This window comes from Podarcis cretensis (assembly GCF_951804945.1).
Source record: "Podarcis cretensis genome assembly, chromosome: 12".
NCBI classification, from domain to species: domain Eukaryota; kingdom Metazoa; phylum Chordata; class Lepidosauria; order Squamata; family Lacertidae; genus Podarcis; species Podarcis cretensis.
Genome location: NC_137181.1, coordinates 170,541 through 187,056, shown reverse-complemented (window position 1 = coordinate 187,056; position 16,516 = coordinate 170,541). Strand labels below are relative to the sequence as shown.

The following is a 16,516-nucleotide window of genomic DNA, read 5'->3' as shown; positions in this document are numbered from 1 at the left end:
TTGTAAGAATAGAGAAGCTTCTTAGCAAGAGAAGCCTTAGGCCAGAGGGGAAAGGGCATCGGAGGGTTGGACTAGATGACACTTAGGGGTCCCTTTCAACTCAACAGTTCTATGAAATGGGACTCAGCCCTTATTTCCCTTGCCCTAAGCCAGGATGGCGCTGTGGGTAAAAAACCTCAGCGCCTAGGACTTGCCGATCGCATGGTCGGCGGTTTCGAATCCCCGCGGCAGGGTGAGCTCCCGTCTTTTGGTCCCAGCTCCTGCCCACCTAGCAGTTTGAAAGCACCCCTAGTGCAAGTAGATAGGTACCGCTTTATAGCGGGAAGGTAAACAGCGTTTCCGTGCACTGCTCTGGTGCCGGCTTGCCAGAGCAGCTTCGTCACGCTGGCCACGTGACCCGGAAGTGTCTCCGGACAGCGCCGGCTCCCGGCCTCTTGAGCGAGATGAGCGTGCAACCCTAGAGTCGGACACGACTGGCCCGTACGGGCAGGGGTACCTTTACCTTTAAGCCAAGAACATGACCTGACAATTGGAACCAGCTACCTGCCGCCTTCTCTGAAGAGCCGCTTGGAGTGTTCAAGGGGGAGGGAGCAGCCCCTCAATCCCACGGTCCCTCCTTCAAATCCCCACCTTGCCCCAGAGGAGTAAAAAGGATTCTGGTGTCCATAGGAAGTGAATCTCTCTCGTTAGCCACATCTGTAAACATTTATTTTTCCCCAAAGGGTCCTGAGCTGGAGCCCCCTGCCCCCGGGGGCGGCTTTGCAAGGGTGGGGGGCACAGCGCAGGTCATATAGCAGCAGAGGAAGGTGGGGGGGGGCATTTGGCTCCAGCCATCCTCTCATCAACCTCAGGACCCCTATAGCTCTATGAGTAGCACCGGGCAGGGCCTGATCCGGCCCATAGCTTATTCACCCCCGCGGAGGGCACACACCCAAAGCCAGGAAGGGGGGGGTCCCCTCCTCCCGTCAGAGTCCATGGCCAGCCAAGGGCGGGCATCAGGCGCATTTCCACTCCTGCGCTGCTCCTCTTCTGGCTGGCCACGCTCCGGGAGGTGGGGGGGAGGAATTCCAGCAAGTCACCGGCGGCAGCCATCACCTGGAGGGGCAAAACAGGCAGGGTTAGGCTGGGGGGGAGGTTAGGGGGGCTGGACCCCAGGTACCAAACCCTCATGCAAGGCACGTAGGATGGGCCATGGGGTCTGGCCCCTCTCGTCCAGGCTCCTGCAGCCACAGGGGCCAGCCAGAGCCATCCTGGCTCCTCCTCTCTCCGCAGCTGAGATAGCTCCACTGGCTGAGAAGGAAAGAGACTCTGAACCTCAGGGTCACGGGCAAAAGAGTCCTGGCCCTGCAGGGGGTTGGGCTAGATGACCCTCGCGGCCCCTTCCAGCTCTGCCACTCTAGGATTCTATGCTGATTCCTCCAGGATTTATCCGATTCCCCTTTAACGCCACCCAAGTCGGTGGCCATGACTCCCCAGGGGAAAGGTGTCTGAACAAAGCCAGCCGCCCAGAGCTGCTGACCCTCTCTGCAGACACACAGAAAAAATGGAAAAAAAAAAAAGCAAGGCGACTGTCGTCCCCCCCCCCTCCAGGCCTTCGCATCTCTAGCCCTATCTCTCCAGGAAGGAAGCAGCCTTGATGCCAGGAATCCTTGCCCTGGTGCTGCCACCCTCCCCTAACCCTGACCCTGAGGGAATTGGGGGGGGGGATTCAGGGACAGGCAAGGAGGCCTTGGAGCGTGGGGCTGAGCTCTGCAGAGTCCCCCCTGAGCTCAGGTGAAGCCCCACGGAGGGAGGCTGTGGGTCAGAGAGCAGGAGGGGAAGGAGACTCACGTCAAGAGGAGGCTGGGCGATGCGAAGGGCGATGGCGGCTGCTAGCTCTTCTCCCTCTGCTGCTGCTGTGCCTGAGACGACTCTTCCTCCTCCTGCTCTTCCTCTTTCCAGCCCCCAAGGGTTAGATCCTGGCTGCGCACATGCGAAGAGGGCCTGGGGGAAGCTGCAGGGCAGAGAAGGAAGTGAGCGGGGGACCCACATGAGATTTGTATTAAACCTGTATCTCAGGGCGGTTCAAAACATAAGACTACAATATAGGAAAAGCAATGTCTTTCTGCTTCTTCCTCGCTCCCCTCGGGGGCAGGTGACTATTACACTCCAGGAGCTCCAGAGACAGTTTTGCACCTTGGCCACGCAGGGAGGGCCACTGGCAGGCAAGCGACCCCCCCTAACCCCCGCCTGGGGCAGGGAAAGGCAAGCAGAGGCCGGAGGGCCATTGGGACCCAGCCCCCAGGGACTCTCAACTCGGCCATGGCTACTTTGACAAGGAAACGGCTCTCACCCTGGAGCAGACCAAGCCTCCTTCATGCTGGGCAAAATGTTCTTTCCAGCCCCCGCTAAGGGCCCCCCCAGAGGCATCGCCTGGCTCTCAAGCCAGGAGCATCGGAGGGAGGAATCTTGGGGGAAGCGCCCCCAGGTAAGGACCCCCCCCCCCGGAAGGGAAGGGAGCCCCGGCAGTGTTGCGCTTCCAGTGCCCAAGAGGAGAGGCTCACCTGCTTGCGCCAAGGGCTGTGAGGGCGAGCGTGGCGACGTTTGGTGCTGCTGCTGGTGAAGCTGGAGGAGAGAGGGAAGTCAGGAGGGTGCCACAGCCTGAGAGGGTGGGCATACTGGATCCCTGGGGGAGCTCACCCAGGACCAAGCCCCCTCCACCAGGGATCCCACACAGGGGAGACCCAAGAATGCTCTGGCCCCGGCCCACCACCCGGGAGACAGAGGAAGCAGAGCTGGAAGGGATCTCCAGAGGCCATCTAGTCCAACCCCTGCGCTGTAGGAAGACAATGCTGCTTCCCCCCCCCAAACACTCACCTCATGCATGTAAATGGCGTGCAGACTCATCTCGGCCGAGGCAAACTCAGAGAGCAGCACTGAGCGGCTGAGGGGCCCTGGGCACGTCTCAGGTGGGGCAACACTGGTGGGCACAGAAAGGCAGGGAGCCATTGGCACACTGGCTGCAAGAAGCTGGGATTGGGCAGGGGGCAGCCCCCCACCCTCCTCCACCAGCCCCTCTGCAGCCCAGGCCACAGGGCCCTCCCCACCAAGACCAGGCGGCTTCTTTGCTGATGGCAGAAGGAACCACTTGGGAGAGAAAGCAGAAAAGAGCGGGGAGAAAAGGAAAAGAGAAATGGGAAACGCAGTGGGCCGCCCAAGGATGAAATCAAGAGGCAGGGGGACAGAGAATGGGGTGGGGGACAGAGAATGGGGTGGGGAACAGCAGGGGCCCAATGGAGCCCCCCAGGGTCTCTTTCCAGCCCCCCACCAGCTCCCTCCTTCCCTATCTGGGAGTCAGAGCACCGGAGCCAAGGAGTCCTGGGCCTGACCCAGCGCCGCCATCCTTGCGCCCAGGTCCCAGACCAGCCAGGTCTCCCCCCTGCCTACCTGTCTCCGGGGAGGGTGCTGTCGCTCTGGTAGACAGCGTTCTCGCCCCGCCGGGGCAGCTGCGAGCAGGAGAGGGAGGCCAGGATGCTGGCAGCTGCACCGGCTGCGCTGCCCGGCTGCCCAAAGCGCCGCCTCTCTGCCTGGGACGCCAGACCCCCACTTCCCGCTGCCAGGACAGGGTGGGCCAGGACACTGGCCAGGAGGGCCTCCGGCTGCAGGGAGGGAGAGGTGGTTAGAGGGAGCGCCAGGAGGAGAAAGGGGGCTCAGGACCCCAGAGATGGCTCCCTCCCCCGTCCCCAGGACTCACCACGGTGCAGGGTCCCTCGTCCGACAGGAAGGAGGCGCCCAGGGGGGCCTCGGCCAGGAGGCGCTGGGCAGGGGGCGCGTGGGCCGCATCCTGCTGCACCTTCTCCTTGAGGTGCCCGATGAAGAGGGAGCTCTCGGGGGGAGGCTGCCAGCGCGGGTTGGTGATGGCAAAGTGGACCAGGGAGAGCTCCGTCTTGCCGTTCTCTGCCTGCTGGTAGACGGAGGCCTCTGTCCGGCCCTGGGACAGCCACTGGGGGGGGGGGGGAGAAAGCAAGTCAGGGAGGCTGTGGGCACAGGGAAGACTCGGGGGGGGGGACACGCAGGGAAGGGGGCGGCTGGGGATTCAGGAGCAAGAAAAGGCAGGGGGGCCACCAACCTGTGTGGACCAAAGGCTCCCAGCCACTTTGGCCAGGCTCTGCCCTCCACGGCTGGAGGCAGCAAATATTTCTGGATCCCAGTTGCTGGAAACGGCAGGATGGGAGGGGGCTCGTGGGCATCTGCTCTAACCACTGAGCCATGTACCCCCCATGTCAGTAAGGGGAAGAAGAATAGGCCCAAGTCCAGCAGAATTGGGGGCTTGGCTGCAGGAAAGAAGCCCGGGAGTCCTCTGCTTGGCATTGTCACACTCCCAGCCTCAGTCTCCCTGCCTGTAAAATGGGGCTGCTGTGTGAGACTAGGATTGTCAGTGGGTATCGTGTTATTTATTGCATTGACCTCCCCCCTTTTTCTCCAAGGAGCCCGAGGGGGCACACATGGTTCCCCCCCCCACTTAAACAACCCTGCAAAGGAGGTGAGGCTGAGAGGCAGGGACTGGCCCAAGGTCACCCAGCGAGCTCCATGGCCAAGTGGGGATTGGAACCCTGGGCTCTCTCAGGTGCTAGCTTGGTACTCTAACCACTATGCCACCCTGCCTCTCATGGGGGGGGGCTCCATCCAACCCCCTGCAGCACTTTAGAATAATTCCGCCCGGAAACAAGAAACTGAAATGCCTGTCCCCCAACTGGCCACACTGACTGGATGCAGGGAAGGCACAGGGTCACACGGCTGCTGGAAAACAGGCCTTAGCACTTGAAATCTCTCCCCCCCCCCCCCCGTGAAGATTGCCACCTCCAGCTCCCCCCCCCATACCTGTGGGTTGCCATGGTTGCGGATGTCCAGCTGGGCAAAGGAGCAGATGTCCCCGACCCCCACCACCTCCACCGAGAAGTTGCGGAAGAAGTCGATGATGTCCAGGGCTTTGGCGCGAAGGGCAAAGATGAGCAGGAAGGGGGTCACAATGGGGCTCAGCAGCTCCTCCAGGATGAAGACCTGGGGGCACGGGGGGGGGGGTGTCAGTGCCAGTCTCCCCTCCCCAAAACCCACCCTGGCATGCGGGATGAGAGGGAGCAGAGGGGCTCCACTAGGGGGCTGAAGGATCCGGCCCAGTCCCTCTTCCTAATTGTGCAATGCCTTCTTTCCACTCTAAGCCTGCGGGCAGCACTGCCTCCCAGCCTTTCTGGGCACCCAGAGGGGCCTTCTGGGTGGGGGCTCCCAGGCAACTCTGGAACTCCCTGCCTGGGGACACCAGACAGGCTCCCTCCTCGCTGGCCGTCCTCCGACAGCCGAGAGCTCCTGGTTCCAAAGGGACTTTGAGAAAGGACTGGCGCTGCCATGTCTCTATTGCTGAGGCCTGTGCTCTTAGCACACCTTTTAAATCTTAGTTTTAATTATATTAATGATTAATTACATTTTTAAAATTGCCTTTAGCTTTATGCTTCTAGCTAACGTTTTTGCCTTTAGCTAACGTCTTTCGCTTTTGCTATCTGTGTAAGTCGCCTTGGGTCCTGAACTATGAAAAAGACACAATATGAAGAAATATTAAGAGCAGCTGCTGATTGACTGCATGTCAGCTGCTCTGAGCGCCTTTCTGGGTGAAAAGCAGGCTACAAATCCTCTAAAGACCTCCTCCCGCCCCCCCCCGCCCACTCACCGCCTTGTACTGGAAGAGCTGGGCCAGCTCCTCCCGCGTCTCCGCCTTGTGGGCATTGCCCTGCCAGTGGTCAGGCATGTAGTGAATGTGCGCCAGGACGCATTGCAGCAGCTGCTCTGGGCACCACACCAGGTGCTCGTCCGGGATGAAGGACCTGCAGGGGGAGGGAGGGGGGTCTCGTCAGCACCCAGGAAGACCGGCCCAAACACCCTCCCCCATGAATTGGGGACATCAAGGTGGGGGGGGCACACCTGGCGAAAGGAGCCTCCCCCGCACCCCTCCATGACTTCATCCAGCGCTTCGCCACCAGGATTTGCTGTCTGGGTGGATGTGTGGCGGAAGGTGGAGGTTTGAAGGCAATCTGCCAGGAGGTTGAGCCGGATGACCCTTAGGGGTCCCCTTCTGACTCGACCATTCCACAAAATTCTGCTACCCACTGAAAATATGGGGTTGCAGTCACCTAAACAGACCCACTGAAATGAACAGATGTGACTGTGGTCCATCCATTCCAATGAGTCTATTCTGAATAAAACTTAGCCAAGTACAAGCCCTGAAATACCGCCCATGTGCTCAATGTGAGAAGAACCTGGGATCTGGCGAGGGATCAGTGCCAGGTGCCCCCATTCCGCAGGGCAGAGGAGGCCCAGCCGGAGAGAGGCCTGTCTGCTGGAGACCTCCAGCCCAGCAATTCCACACTGGAGAGCCTCCCTGGAGCCGGCCTTGGTTAGGATGCCCCCGGGGCAGCAGGCCTATTACGGGGCTGGGTTTTAATCTGAGGGCAGAAATCACAGCTGAAGACTCGCTGGGGTTTCCCTTTGAAGCCCAGCCCACACCTGAGACCTCGAGGGGCTAAAACTGCCAGCCTGGCCAAAGGCCACAGGGACCAGGGGAACGGGAGATGGGCTTCGGCAGCAGGAGGTGGAGGGCCGCATCAGGTGGGTCTTCCGGCCCTGGCTCTCTGGAGGGCCACATGCGCCCGCCCTCCTGACCCACCTGGCGACGGTGACGATGACCCCCAGGAGGGTGATGGCGGTGAGGATGTGCTGCACGGTGAGGACGTCCTCGTCGTAGACGGTGAGGGCGATGAGGACGGCCAGGAGGGAGCCGGAGAAGAAGCAGACGTTCCTGGCCAGCAGGGCCAGCAGGGGGCTGGCAAAGGAGTTCATGTACTTGGAGGCGGGCTTGTAGCCGCGGCTGAGGCGCGCCTGCAGCTCGTGGTCCAGCTCGTTGAAGTGGCGCAGGTAGAGGCGGCCAAAGAGGGACCAGCGGCGGGCGCCCAGGCTGCCCGGCTCCCTCTTGAGCACCTCCGTGTAGCTGAAGAAGGCGTACAGCACCTGCCACACCAGGATGAAGGGGCAGAGCAGCAGGTTGGCCAGGCCCAGCAGCACCATGCCTCGCCCCAGGCGCCGCGCCAGCTCCAGCCGGGCCCCCGCCCGCTTGTACTGGGGCTGCAGGCTCCACTTGCCCTGGAAGAATGAGCCCGGCCCCCAGAAGAAGAGCAGCTCCAGGTTGTACTTGAGGCCCTGCGTCAGGAAGACGGCCTCGCCCAGCAGGGGCAGCCGGAAGCGCACGGGCAGCAGGGCCTTGTTCACCATGGCCACCAGGTAGTTCTTGAAGCGCAGGACGCGGTGGTGGATGTCCAGCTCGCTCAGCTCCCGCTTGTGGACGCACATCGGCTGCTCCCGCTGCAGAGAGATCAGCCGTGCCTGCACCTCCTGCCAGCTGCAGTTGCACAGCTCGTCCTGCGGGGGCGCAAGAGAGGAGGGTGAGGGACACGCTGGGCGGCGGCGGGGGGGGGGGAGAGGACCCCCAGCCCCCAGGCTCTCTGTCCCTGGAGACTCAGCAGCCTCCTTCTGGGCCCACTTTTAAACACCTGCCAGGCCTAGGCAGGCAATTAAGAACACCCCCCCCCCCGATGGTTCTGGGTTTTTATCGCTGTAAACTGCTTTCAGATATTCTTTTCAGGACCCAGCAGGACACAAATATTTTTATAAACCGACGTGAATGGATGGATGAATAGACCTCCCTACAGGCACTCCGGCTTGCTAAAGTGGGGCTTAGGAAGTCATCGCTCCTGCTCAGCTCAGAATTAAACAGGCAGCCGCTGCAGGATCAGGCCCCCCGCTTCACATCTGATTCACAAAGGATCTCTGCTTAAGGCCATTGAGGCCACTTAGTCCAGCCTCCCTCCCTCAAGGAAGAGCCAAAAATGACATCCACCCCCGCCCCCCCCCCCCCCGAAGATCAGCCTACAGAGTGAAATCCAGAAAATGGGAGCCCAAGTTTTGCCAAGGAGGCAGCTCCTGAGGACCCTCCCCAAAGTCAGGCTGCTGTCCCTGGGGGAGGCCAACCCCAACCTGCTCACTGGGTCTCTGACCATCAGGATCTCCCAAAGGGGGAGAGAGGGGGTAACGCTCCTTCACCCCTCAAGTCCTGCCTCCGACTCCTTCTTCCACCGACAACATTGCCCCCACGGCAGCAAGGAAACACACACAGATGCTCAAGCACAGGAACGGCCCTGTTCAGTCAGGCAGGAGGGCAGACCTTAAGGATTCGAGAGTTATTTGGAAGAGACTGTCCCCTTTTCCTATTGGCAGAAATGCAGGCGTCCCTTGTTGCAATGAAATTCTACTTAAGCCGTGGGGCCCAGACATGCAGGAGCAATCTGGGGGGTGGGATGTCAGCAGCCTCTGGGAGCAGCCAAAGGAGGCACCAGAGGGGAGGTAATGGGGGGGGGATGAAGGAGAGGGAGACTCAGCAGACCCACCAGCTGCCTCCCAAGGAACAAGGGGGGGGGGTCCTTGCTGCACCCATCGCCCCCTCTGTGCTGGGAGGTATTTAATGTTAGAGGTGGCCTATAAATAATAAAGTTCTTGTTCTTCTTCTTGCTCACTGACCGAGGGGATCTTGAGGGCCTTGGTGTAGAAGGTGCGGATCTCCCAGTAGCCCAAGAGGCTGCAGAGGACTTTCACCAGGCGGTAGACCCAGAAGGTGGCAGCCATCACCAGCAGGAAGATGATCCAGCCACTGGAACGGATCCTGAGGGAGGGGAGAGGGGGGACACCAGGGCCCAATCAGCCTGGCCAGGGGAGGGTCAGCCGAGGACAACGGGAGGGAGACCCCAAGCAGGACCCGGGTGCGAGACCAACACTCTCCCCTGCAAGCACGGGCAGCAGCATCCTCTGAGGTCCAGGCTGGGGAAAGGCTTAAGGCTGTTGGGGAGGGACTTCTCCCCTCTGAGGGACCTTGGCTGGGTTGCACTAGGTCGCTCCAGATTCATCAACCTGGATTAACTCTGACCCTTTGCTAAGGGTTGTATGCGTGTACGTGTGCATACGTACGTACAGGTGAACAGAACCATGAAGTTGGAAGGGACCCCCAAGGGCCATCTAGTCCAACCCCCTACAATGCAGGGGCAGCTGTGTATCTAGCTATATATCATAAAAACAAAAACAAAAAACCCTCAAAGCAGTTCACAAAAAGATAAAATAATAAAACCCAGAAAAGCACACAACATACAAGAGTTAAATCATTAAAACTCACACCACCTTGTCTAAACAGGAACGTTTTCAGCAGGTGCCAAAAGGAACACTGCGAAGGCGTTTGCCTGGAGTCAAGAGGCAGGGAGTTCCAGAGCATCTATCTAACTGGACCTCCCCCCCCCCCCGGCTGCAAAGGAGGTTTGGGGCTCCCGAGGGCCGACCCCTTCCCCGCAGGAGGGTCTCTTATCTCCCCCCCCCCTCACCTCTGGGCGCACTGGGGCGTCGGCAGGATGGCATCCGGCAGCGTCACCTTGTTCCTCTCGGGGAGGGCGCCCCCTCCGGGATGAGTGTGATTGACAGGCCGGTTGGCAAAGAGCACGTCGTACTCCACGCAGCAGAGCAGGAAGGTGGTGAAGGTGACCACAAACAGGAACTGCCTGTGGGGAGAGGAGCCAAGTGGGGTCAGGAGAGCCCCCTCCACCCAGGCCCACCCTCAGCCTGCAGGACTCCCAGGGCGCATCTGGCCCAACCTGCCTGCAATGGAATGTGTTCCCTGGTGGGACCCTTTGCAGCCGCCGTGGGGGCTCCCTCTCACCCCCTGCCCTGCCCAACAGGGAAGGAAGATCCGGAGGAGACCCCTGGGCCTCCCCACTGCGGACGGAGAAAGGCACCTCCATGCAGCCTGGAGACCAGAAGGCCGAGAGGGGATACGAGGGGCTCCCTCCAAATAGCTGAAGGCCGCTGTGTGGAAGATGATCAGGCTTGTTTCCTGGTGGGCTCTCCTTCCCGGGAGGTTTTTAAGCAGAGCTTGGATCATCTTAAGCCACAAGCCCTGCATTGCAGGGGGCTGGACCAGATGACCCTGGGGGACCCCTCCCCACTCTACGAAGACAGCTCCCAGAGCGAAGAGAGGAGGGTGGGCAGGTGCTCCCCTCTCAGGAGCAGCCCTGCCCCAAATGCCCACCAGCTCCCTCCTCCTCCCCCCAGGGCCCAGCAATGAAGGGGGTCAGAAGGAGGGGGGAGTTTTGGGTACTCACACCAGCTCAAAGACGTCCGAGAGCATCATGCAGGCAAAGCCGTTCTTCTGGTGGAAATGGTAGATGTGCAGGATCTGTTAAGGAAAACCACTCTGCTACGCCTTGCCTTGGAGACCCGCCCCCCGCAGCCACCTAGAAAAGAGGGGGGCCCCAGCACATAGCATCCCCTTCCCCCTTCCTCTGGGATTCCAGATGCCTTCTGGGGCCGCTGAGCCCCACACGGGGAGGGAAATGCGCTTTGCTCATGCTCAGAGGTGCTCCCTAGCTGCTGGGAAGTCCTTGTAGCATATTCATGCCAACTCTGGCCCAGCGGCTCTGCAGAGCGGCCTTCCTGAGCAAAAGATGCCCAAGAACCAGGAAGGATATTGAGGACTTCCGGGTTAGCGCCATCGGCAATGGCGGCGTTCCTCTGACTGAGAGGAACCCGCTCCGTGGAATTCGGATCGTGCCGCCGCGGCGAAGGCGGAGACCCTTTAGAAATCCCAGGCGGAGGAAGCCTGGGAACGTGGGATTCGGCTGACACCAGGAGCCGCAGGGAAACCCCTTTTTGGGGGTTCCGAAGTGACGTGGGGTGAGCGGCGCGGTGTTTTGAATCGACTGCTATTTTTACGGAGTGAAGCCGCGTAGCCGTTGCCGGAGAGCGCTGACTTTTTCTTGTGGACAATTGGATTTCAAACAACAACCCGTGAGTAGAATGGAAATTGGACTTTTAAAGTATTTTTAAATTGGTACCGATCGGGGAAGGTCTAAACAGGAAGTCCATCTCCCCTTTCTGTAAATATACTGAAGCAAAGAATTTGTTAACTAAGGTCGTGGAGAGTCTTACGTAAAGGATTTAAATTCCACTGATTGAAACCACTATCAATATTTTTTTTTGGAAGCAGGGGAGCCTGCAGGAGAAGGTTAAAATTCGGGAATTGAAGCGCCACTTCCCTAAACCCGGAAGTGGTCTGCGAGAGCCCGTTGACAGTGAATAGATAAATCTGACAGCTGTCAAGCTAGCTGTCAAGATAGAAAAGAAGGACTTTGTTTCTACTGTCCATTTTTGTGTTTTAAAAGAAGGAAGGAATTGTTACAATTTTATGTTTAAAAAGAAGGAAGGAACTGTTACAATTTTACGTATGGGACCTTTGGGTCTGTGCTGGAAGGAGTGATAAAAGGTACTTGTGTCCCGCTAGAGGGAGCTTTGGGATATTGTCGTAAGGATGCAGCTGGGAAATTGCTTTTAAAGATAAAAGCTCTGAGAAACTAGTTTTTGACCTTGGACTGTTTAAGGATGGCGGTTGGGAAGGAAGTCGAGTGTGAATTGAACAGGACATTTTATCTGTTGGGAAAGCTGCAAGACCAGATAAATGTTATGGCTACCAATGTTGTAATCTTGGGAACAAAAGTGGGCATTAGTAAAGAAGTTGACAAGAACTCGGCACAGGAACCTCTTCCAACTGAACAAATTGAAGAATTTGAGAAGGAGAAACTTGATGTGATTAAAGTGATGAAAGGGGGAGCCGTAACCCTACAGAGGCAAATGGTGTATTATAATTCGAGGCCTTACATGATGGCAACTAGGAGGAGCCAGTTTTTGGAGATGGAAGCCTGGATTGGTTTGGAAAATGAAAGATGGAGAGATCACCTTATGTGGAGATCAAATGACTTTTGGGATATAAACCTGAGCCAGGTGGAGGTTGGAGCTTTTGGGGCCTTCGGATTTGAAAGGAGTGTGAAACAAGATTTGGAATATCCTATAGGCCCTACTTTTAACTACGGAAGTCTGGCATACCTGCTAGGAAGGAATATGACTACCGATGGGTTGGAGCTTCCCCGAGATCTGTTCTTTAACACCAAAGACTACCAAAAAGACTGGCAGAGGGGACATGAAAGAGATTTAAGAGCCTCGGACTTAAGATCTCCGGGTTGATGGTTTTCCGAGATCCATGAAACTATTGCTAGGGGCCGAAACCGGGGAGGGGAGTTGGTGAAAGAAAATTGGGAATTTAAAATGTATATATTATAATTTGTTTTGTTTTCTTTTTGTTTTTCTTTTAAAAGAGATGGGAAAATCGTGGAATGGAATTTTTTTTTTGACCATAGGGGAAACGTTTCAAGAATAAGTTCAGATATATAAGTTTTAATGAGAAATAAGATTAAATAAAGTAAAAGTGGATGGTTAATTGGTGAAAGAAAGAATGGAAAATCACAGTATAATAAGATATAAGGATAAAAATAAGGTGAAGGATTTGCTGAAATATCTATATGAATTAGAATACAAAGAGGGGAGATGTGAGGAGGTCAAGGAGATAAGTTAAGAAAGGGAGTTATATTAAGGTTTAACTTGTCCTTTTGCTTTTTTTGTTTTTTGGATTGTATCTTTTTTCCCCTTTTTAGCTGTTTTTGCTTTTTTATTTTTCTATTTTTATTTTTCTCTTGAATATGTTTTGTTTTTATATATTGTGTTCTGCTTTGTAACCTTTTAAAACTTGAATAAATATTATTAGAAAAAAAAAGAGAGAGAACCAGGAAGGATATTTTGGTGAAGAAGTTGTCCAAGTTCTTGATGTGATGCCAGGAATCTGCAAAGGAGGAAAGAGTGAGAAGGGGGGCTTGGCTGAAAGGACCCCCCCCCCAGCTGCCCTCCCAGGCCTGGGGAGACGTACCTTTCAGCCCCTCTGTCACGTGCACCAGCAGCTCCTTCTCATCCTCAGGGGGAGAGTCTTCCTCTTCGTAGTCGGGGAGGCGATGATAATCGCCATAGTGGCTCCCACTGACCTCCATGGGGTTCGCTGAGCTGCCCGGCTCCCGTCAGACCCTGATTGGGACACAGGGAGAAGGGGGCAGATTATCACTACTGTTGCATTTCTATCCCACTTTGCCCCCCCCCAAGGAGCTCCAGGTCACGTGCAGAGTTCTCTGTCTCCCCATTTCATCCAGTAGGTTAGGCTGAGAGGCAGCAACCGGCCTCCTGAGTCACAAGTGCAGGCTCTCTGATACAAGGCCATCTCCAGGACACTTGGGGAGGGGCAGCCCCCCATTCCAGCCGGGGGTTGCCAGGGACCACTCCCCACTTGCCAACAATGGGGCTGTGGTCAGGGAGAGTGGGGAGACTGGGGAGACTTGGCTGAAGGGCGCAGGGGGTCCCTGGAGGGGAAACTGGGTGCTGACCAGTTGGTTGATTTTGGGAAGAGGAAGAAGGAAGTTTTTAGGTAACCATCAGTAGAAGGCAGGTGGGAGACTTTGAGCCCCTTTCTCCTCCTCTCCCTCATTTTGTTTGTATGCCACTTTTCCATAGTTAAAGCAACATGCCAAGATTTACATAATCACAAATATTACAAAAGTTATGAGTAAAACACACCAAAAAGTACACAACCAAATTGAAACAATTTGCACATAAATCAAAATGCAGATCCAAAAATGCAGATCCAAAACTTCAAAGAATCATAGAGCAGTAGAGGTGGAAGGGGCCCTAGTTGGGTCATCTAGTCCAACCCCCTCCAATGCAGGAATCTCCACCAAAGCAGCCATGCCAAGAAGCCACCCAAGGAAGGAGAATGCTCCGCTTTCCTCTGCCTAACAGCTCCTGCTGTGGCTCTGGATAAGGAAAAGGGGGGAACCTGAGAACCGGGGGTGAAAGAGCTAAGAGGGAGAAAGGAGCAGATCCAGCGGTAAGAAGAGAGCAGGTCTCCCCAAGAAAGGCTCACCCGGCTGGCCTGGCTCCAGAAGCAAGAGTCCAGGGGAAGGAGGGTTTTGCCAGCTGACAGGCTGGCCAGGAAAGAGAGAGAAGGGTTTATTTACTTCCCGTCCTTCAGCCCAAGGTCCCAGGGTTGCAACGTTAAAAGACAATACTGAAAACAGTTAAACAACTTGCCATCAGATAGGGTGGGTCCTAAATCTATACACCTCAAGTGTCAAGGGTCAGGGTGAAAGAGGTGCGTCTCAGCATCCTCCAGAAGCTGTAGAGTGCAGAGGAGTCCTGCAGCTTAGGGGCTGCCACAGAGAAGACCCTTTCCTGTGGCACCTGCTACCCCGAGCCTCTGAGGGCAGAGGAACAACCAACCAGGCCCCCTCTGCTGCTCTCAAGGCCCAAGAGGGAAGGAGGCGGGTTGGGGCCTGGGCTGTGTGAATCGCTGTCCTTGTTCGGCCAGGCTTGGTGTCTGGCAAGGGACAGGGAGAAAAGGGACGAGAAAGCCGGGCGGAGAGGCGGTCTCCTGGGCAGCCTGCTACGGTGGGAAGCATCTCTCCTATTCTCACGCGGGGCTTGAACATTAACAGAGAAAACAAGGGCACTAAACCATGTCTGCTGAGGGTTTGAGAAACAGGTTCTGACTTTTGAGGTGAGATGGGGTGGGCCTTGGGAGAGTAACCTGATCTCTTGGGCTCCGCTGGCATTCCCTTGTTTACTTTTTGCAAATGACAGGAGAAAGGAGGCCGGGAATTTGCCTGGGTCTGCCTGAGCGCTGGGGTGGGGGTCCTTCTTCACAACTCCAGGCCAATATCATCTAGCTTCCCTTCTCATGCAGAGGCTTGCCTGGGCAAAACCTGGCTCTCTCCTTTTATGGCATTTCCAAACAAGCACTGCTGAGTGCGCTCCGCTTGCCAGGGCCTGGATCCAGCCCTCCATGAGGAAGACCCATTCCCTCTCACACGCTACACACCCGGTCACCTGCAGAGGCCAGGAATGCCCTGGATCCTGTCCATCTGCCTTGCTCCATTTCCTGCCACTCGCTGAGTCACTTCCCAGCCATACCAAGGCCGCCCTCTGACAACCTGGCGCCTTCCAGCTGCTTTGCGCTACAACTCCCACCAGCCCCAGCCGGGACACCTGGGCTGCTCCAGGCGAAGCTCCAGGAGGGCGGCTGCCCCCCCCCCCCGCCACTGGACAAAGGAGGGAGAAGAGAGAGCTCCGCTTCATGGTTAGGACAGAGCAAGAAGCTCAAGCAGAGATAAACACAAACAAGTGTGTGTGTCCCACGCAACACCCCCCAGAGACTCCGCTTGCCCCCTCCTCCAGGGGTACCCCTCCCACTCCTCAGGAAGCTCCCCTGGACCAGGACAGACTCTTGGGCCCCAGGCCCAGCCCTGCCTGCTCCAAGCTGCCACAGACCTGGCGCCATGCGGCCACCAGATTGTACCGGCTGGGTCAGAGTTGCCACCCAAAGCATCTCGGGGGCACCAGATGGAAGAATGCTGAGTTCCGGCTCCTGTCCCCCCTCTGCCCCCCCTCCCCAGCCAAGAGAGCTCCACCTCACCTGCACCCCCAGTTACTGGCAAGAAAGTGACAGCCGCCCCCCCCCCTCCGGGCTCCCTGCCTCCCCCCACGCCCTGCCTTTACCGCTGCCCAAGAGAGATCTGCTTGGGGGATCCGCCAGTGTTGATGTCCAGCAGGAAAACCAGCCCTTTGCTGCTGGCCTTGCAAGAGCCCTGAGTCACCCAGGAGACGCTCAGGGCAGAGGGAGGGCCCGATCCCGGCAGCGACTGAGAGGCTCAGCACCAGGAGAAGCAGGCGGGACCAGGATTCAGCGCCCAGCCGGCCCAAAGCGGGCAGAGAGGGTGGTGGGCTCTCCTCTGCGCTGGGGATGGGCTTCTCCCCTATCCCAGGGCGGGGGGGGGAGGCACCAGGCGAGCTAAAAATACCCAGGGCAGCAAATTCATAAACAACCCAGGGCCGGGTAAACATGCTGTGCAGCTGGCAGGGCGCCACCCGGGCGGGGGGGGGGGGAGTGAGTCACTGGCGGGCCCTCTGCAGCCCCACTAGGCCTCACAGCCCCCCCCTCCCGCCCCCCAAGAGAGAGAGAGAGAGAGAGGCTCCTCCTTGGCAAGGTGCCCTACTCTGGCTCTGCCCAGAGGCTGGCTCTCTTGGCCCAGAAGCCCCCTCCCCCAAATCCCAGAGCGGGGGGAGGCGGCAGGGGCCCGACCTGGCTTCCTCCGCCTTCTCCGCCCTAGGGGGCTCCTCCCGGGCCGGGCTCCGCCGCTCCGGCTGCCATCTCTGCGCGCGGCCCGAGGGGCTGCTCAGCGGGGGGGGAGCCGGGGGCCCGCCCGAGCGGCCTGGGCCTTGGCGGCGGGGCAGCGCGGCAGCGGCAGCGGCGTCCCCTCCTCCTCCTCCTCCTCCCGGGCGGGCATGGCTCTCTCTCCCCGCCGCGCGCCGCCCTCGCTTCTCGGGGCCGGAGGCGGGGACGCGCCGCGCGGCTGCCCGTGGCTCCGCCCCCCCTCTCTCTCGCGCGGGGCATTGTGGGCCGGCGTGGTTGGCGGCGGTTCCAAGATGGCGGCGGCGGCGGCGCCGGGGCTCCTGTGAGGGAGGCGAGGGC

General features: G+C 58.0%; 1 protein-coding gene across 3 annotated transcripts; it reads right to left on the bottom strand.

Moving 5' to 3' along the window:
• Positions 1 to 691: 691 nt before the first annotated feature.
• Positions 692 to 16,355, bottom strand: ATG9B (autophagy related 9B). Of its 3 annotated transcripts, none has more exons than XM_079948116.1 (15): positions 16,127 to 16,355; positions 12,872 to 13,023; positions 12,744 to 12,787; positions 10,221 to 10,285; positions 9,447 to 9,620; positions 8,599 to 8,740; positions 6,695 to 7,443; positions 5,702 to 5,855; positions 4,861 to 5,040; positions 3,734 to 3,982; positions 3,427 to 3,638; positions 2,851 to 2,959; positions 2,544 to 2,604; positions 1,831 to 1,993; positions 692 to 1,095 (listed from the first exon to the last, which is right to left on the bottom strand). In XM_079948116.1, exons 2-14 carry the CDS (start codon positions 12,987 to 12,989, stop codon positions 1,872 to 1,874), a joined length of 2,379 nt encoding a protein of 792 aa, XP_079804242.1. In that variant the 5' UTR covers positions 12,990 to 13,023; positions 16,127 to 16,355; the 3' UTR covers positions 692 to 1,095; positions 1,831 to 1,871. The 3 variants fall into 3 exon arrangements, with proteins under 3 accessions (XP_079804242.1, XP_079804241.1, XP_079804243.1); XM_079948115.1 differs by lacking the exon at positions 16,127 to 16,355 and adding an exon at positions 15,544 to 15,698; XM_079948117.1 differs by lacking the exon at positions 16,127 to 16,355 and adding an exon at positions 15,544 to 15,698 and having other exon boundaries at positions 2,857 to 2,959.
• Between the last annotated feature and the right edge of the window lie 161 nt (positions 16,356 to 16,516).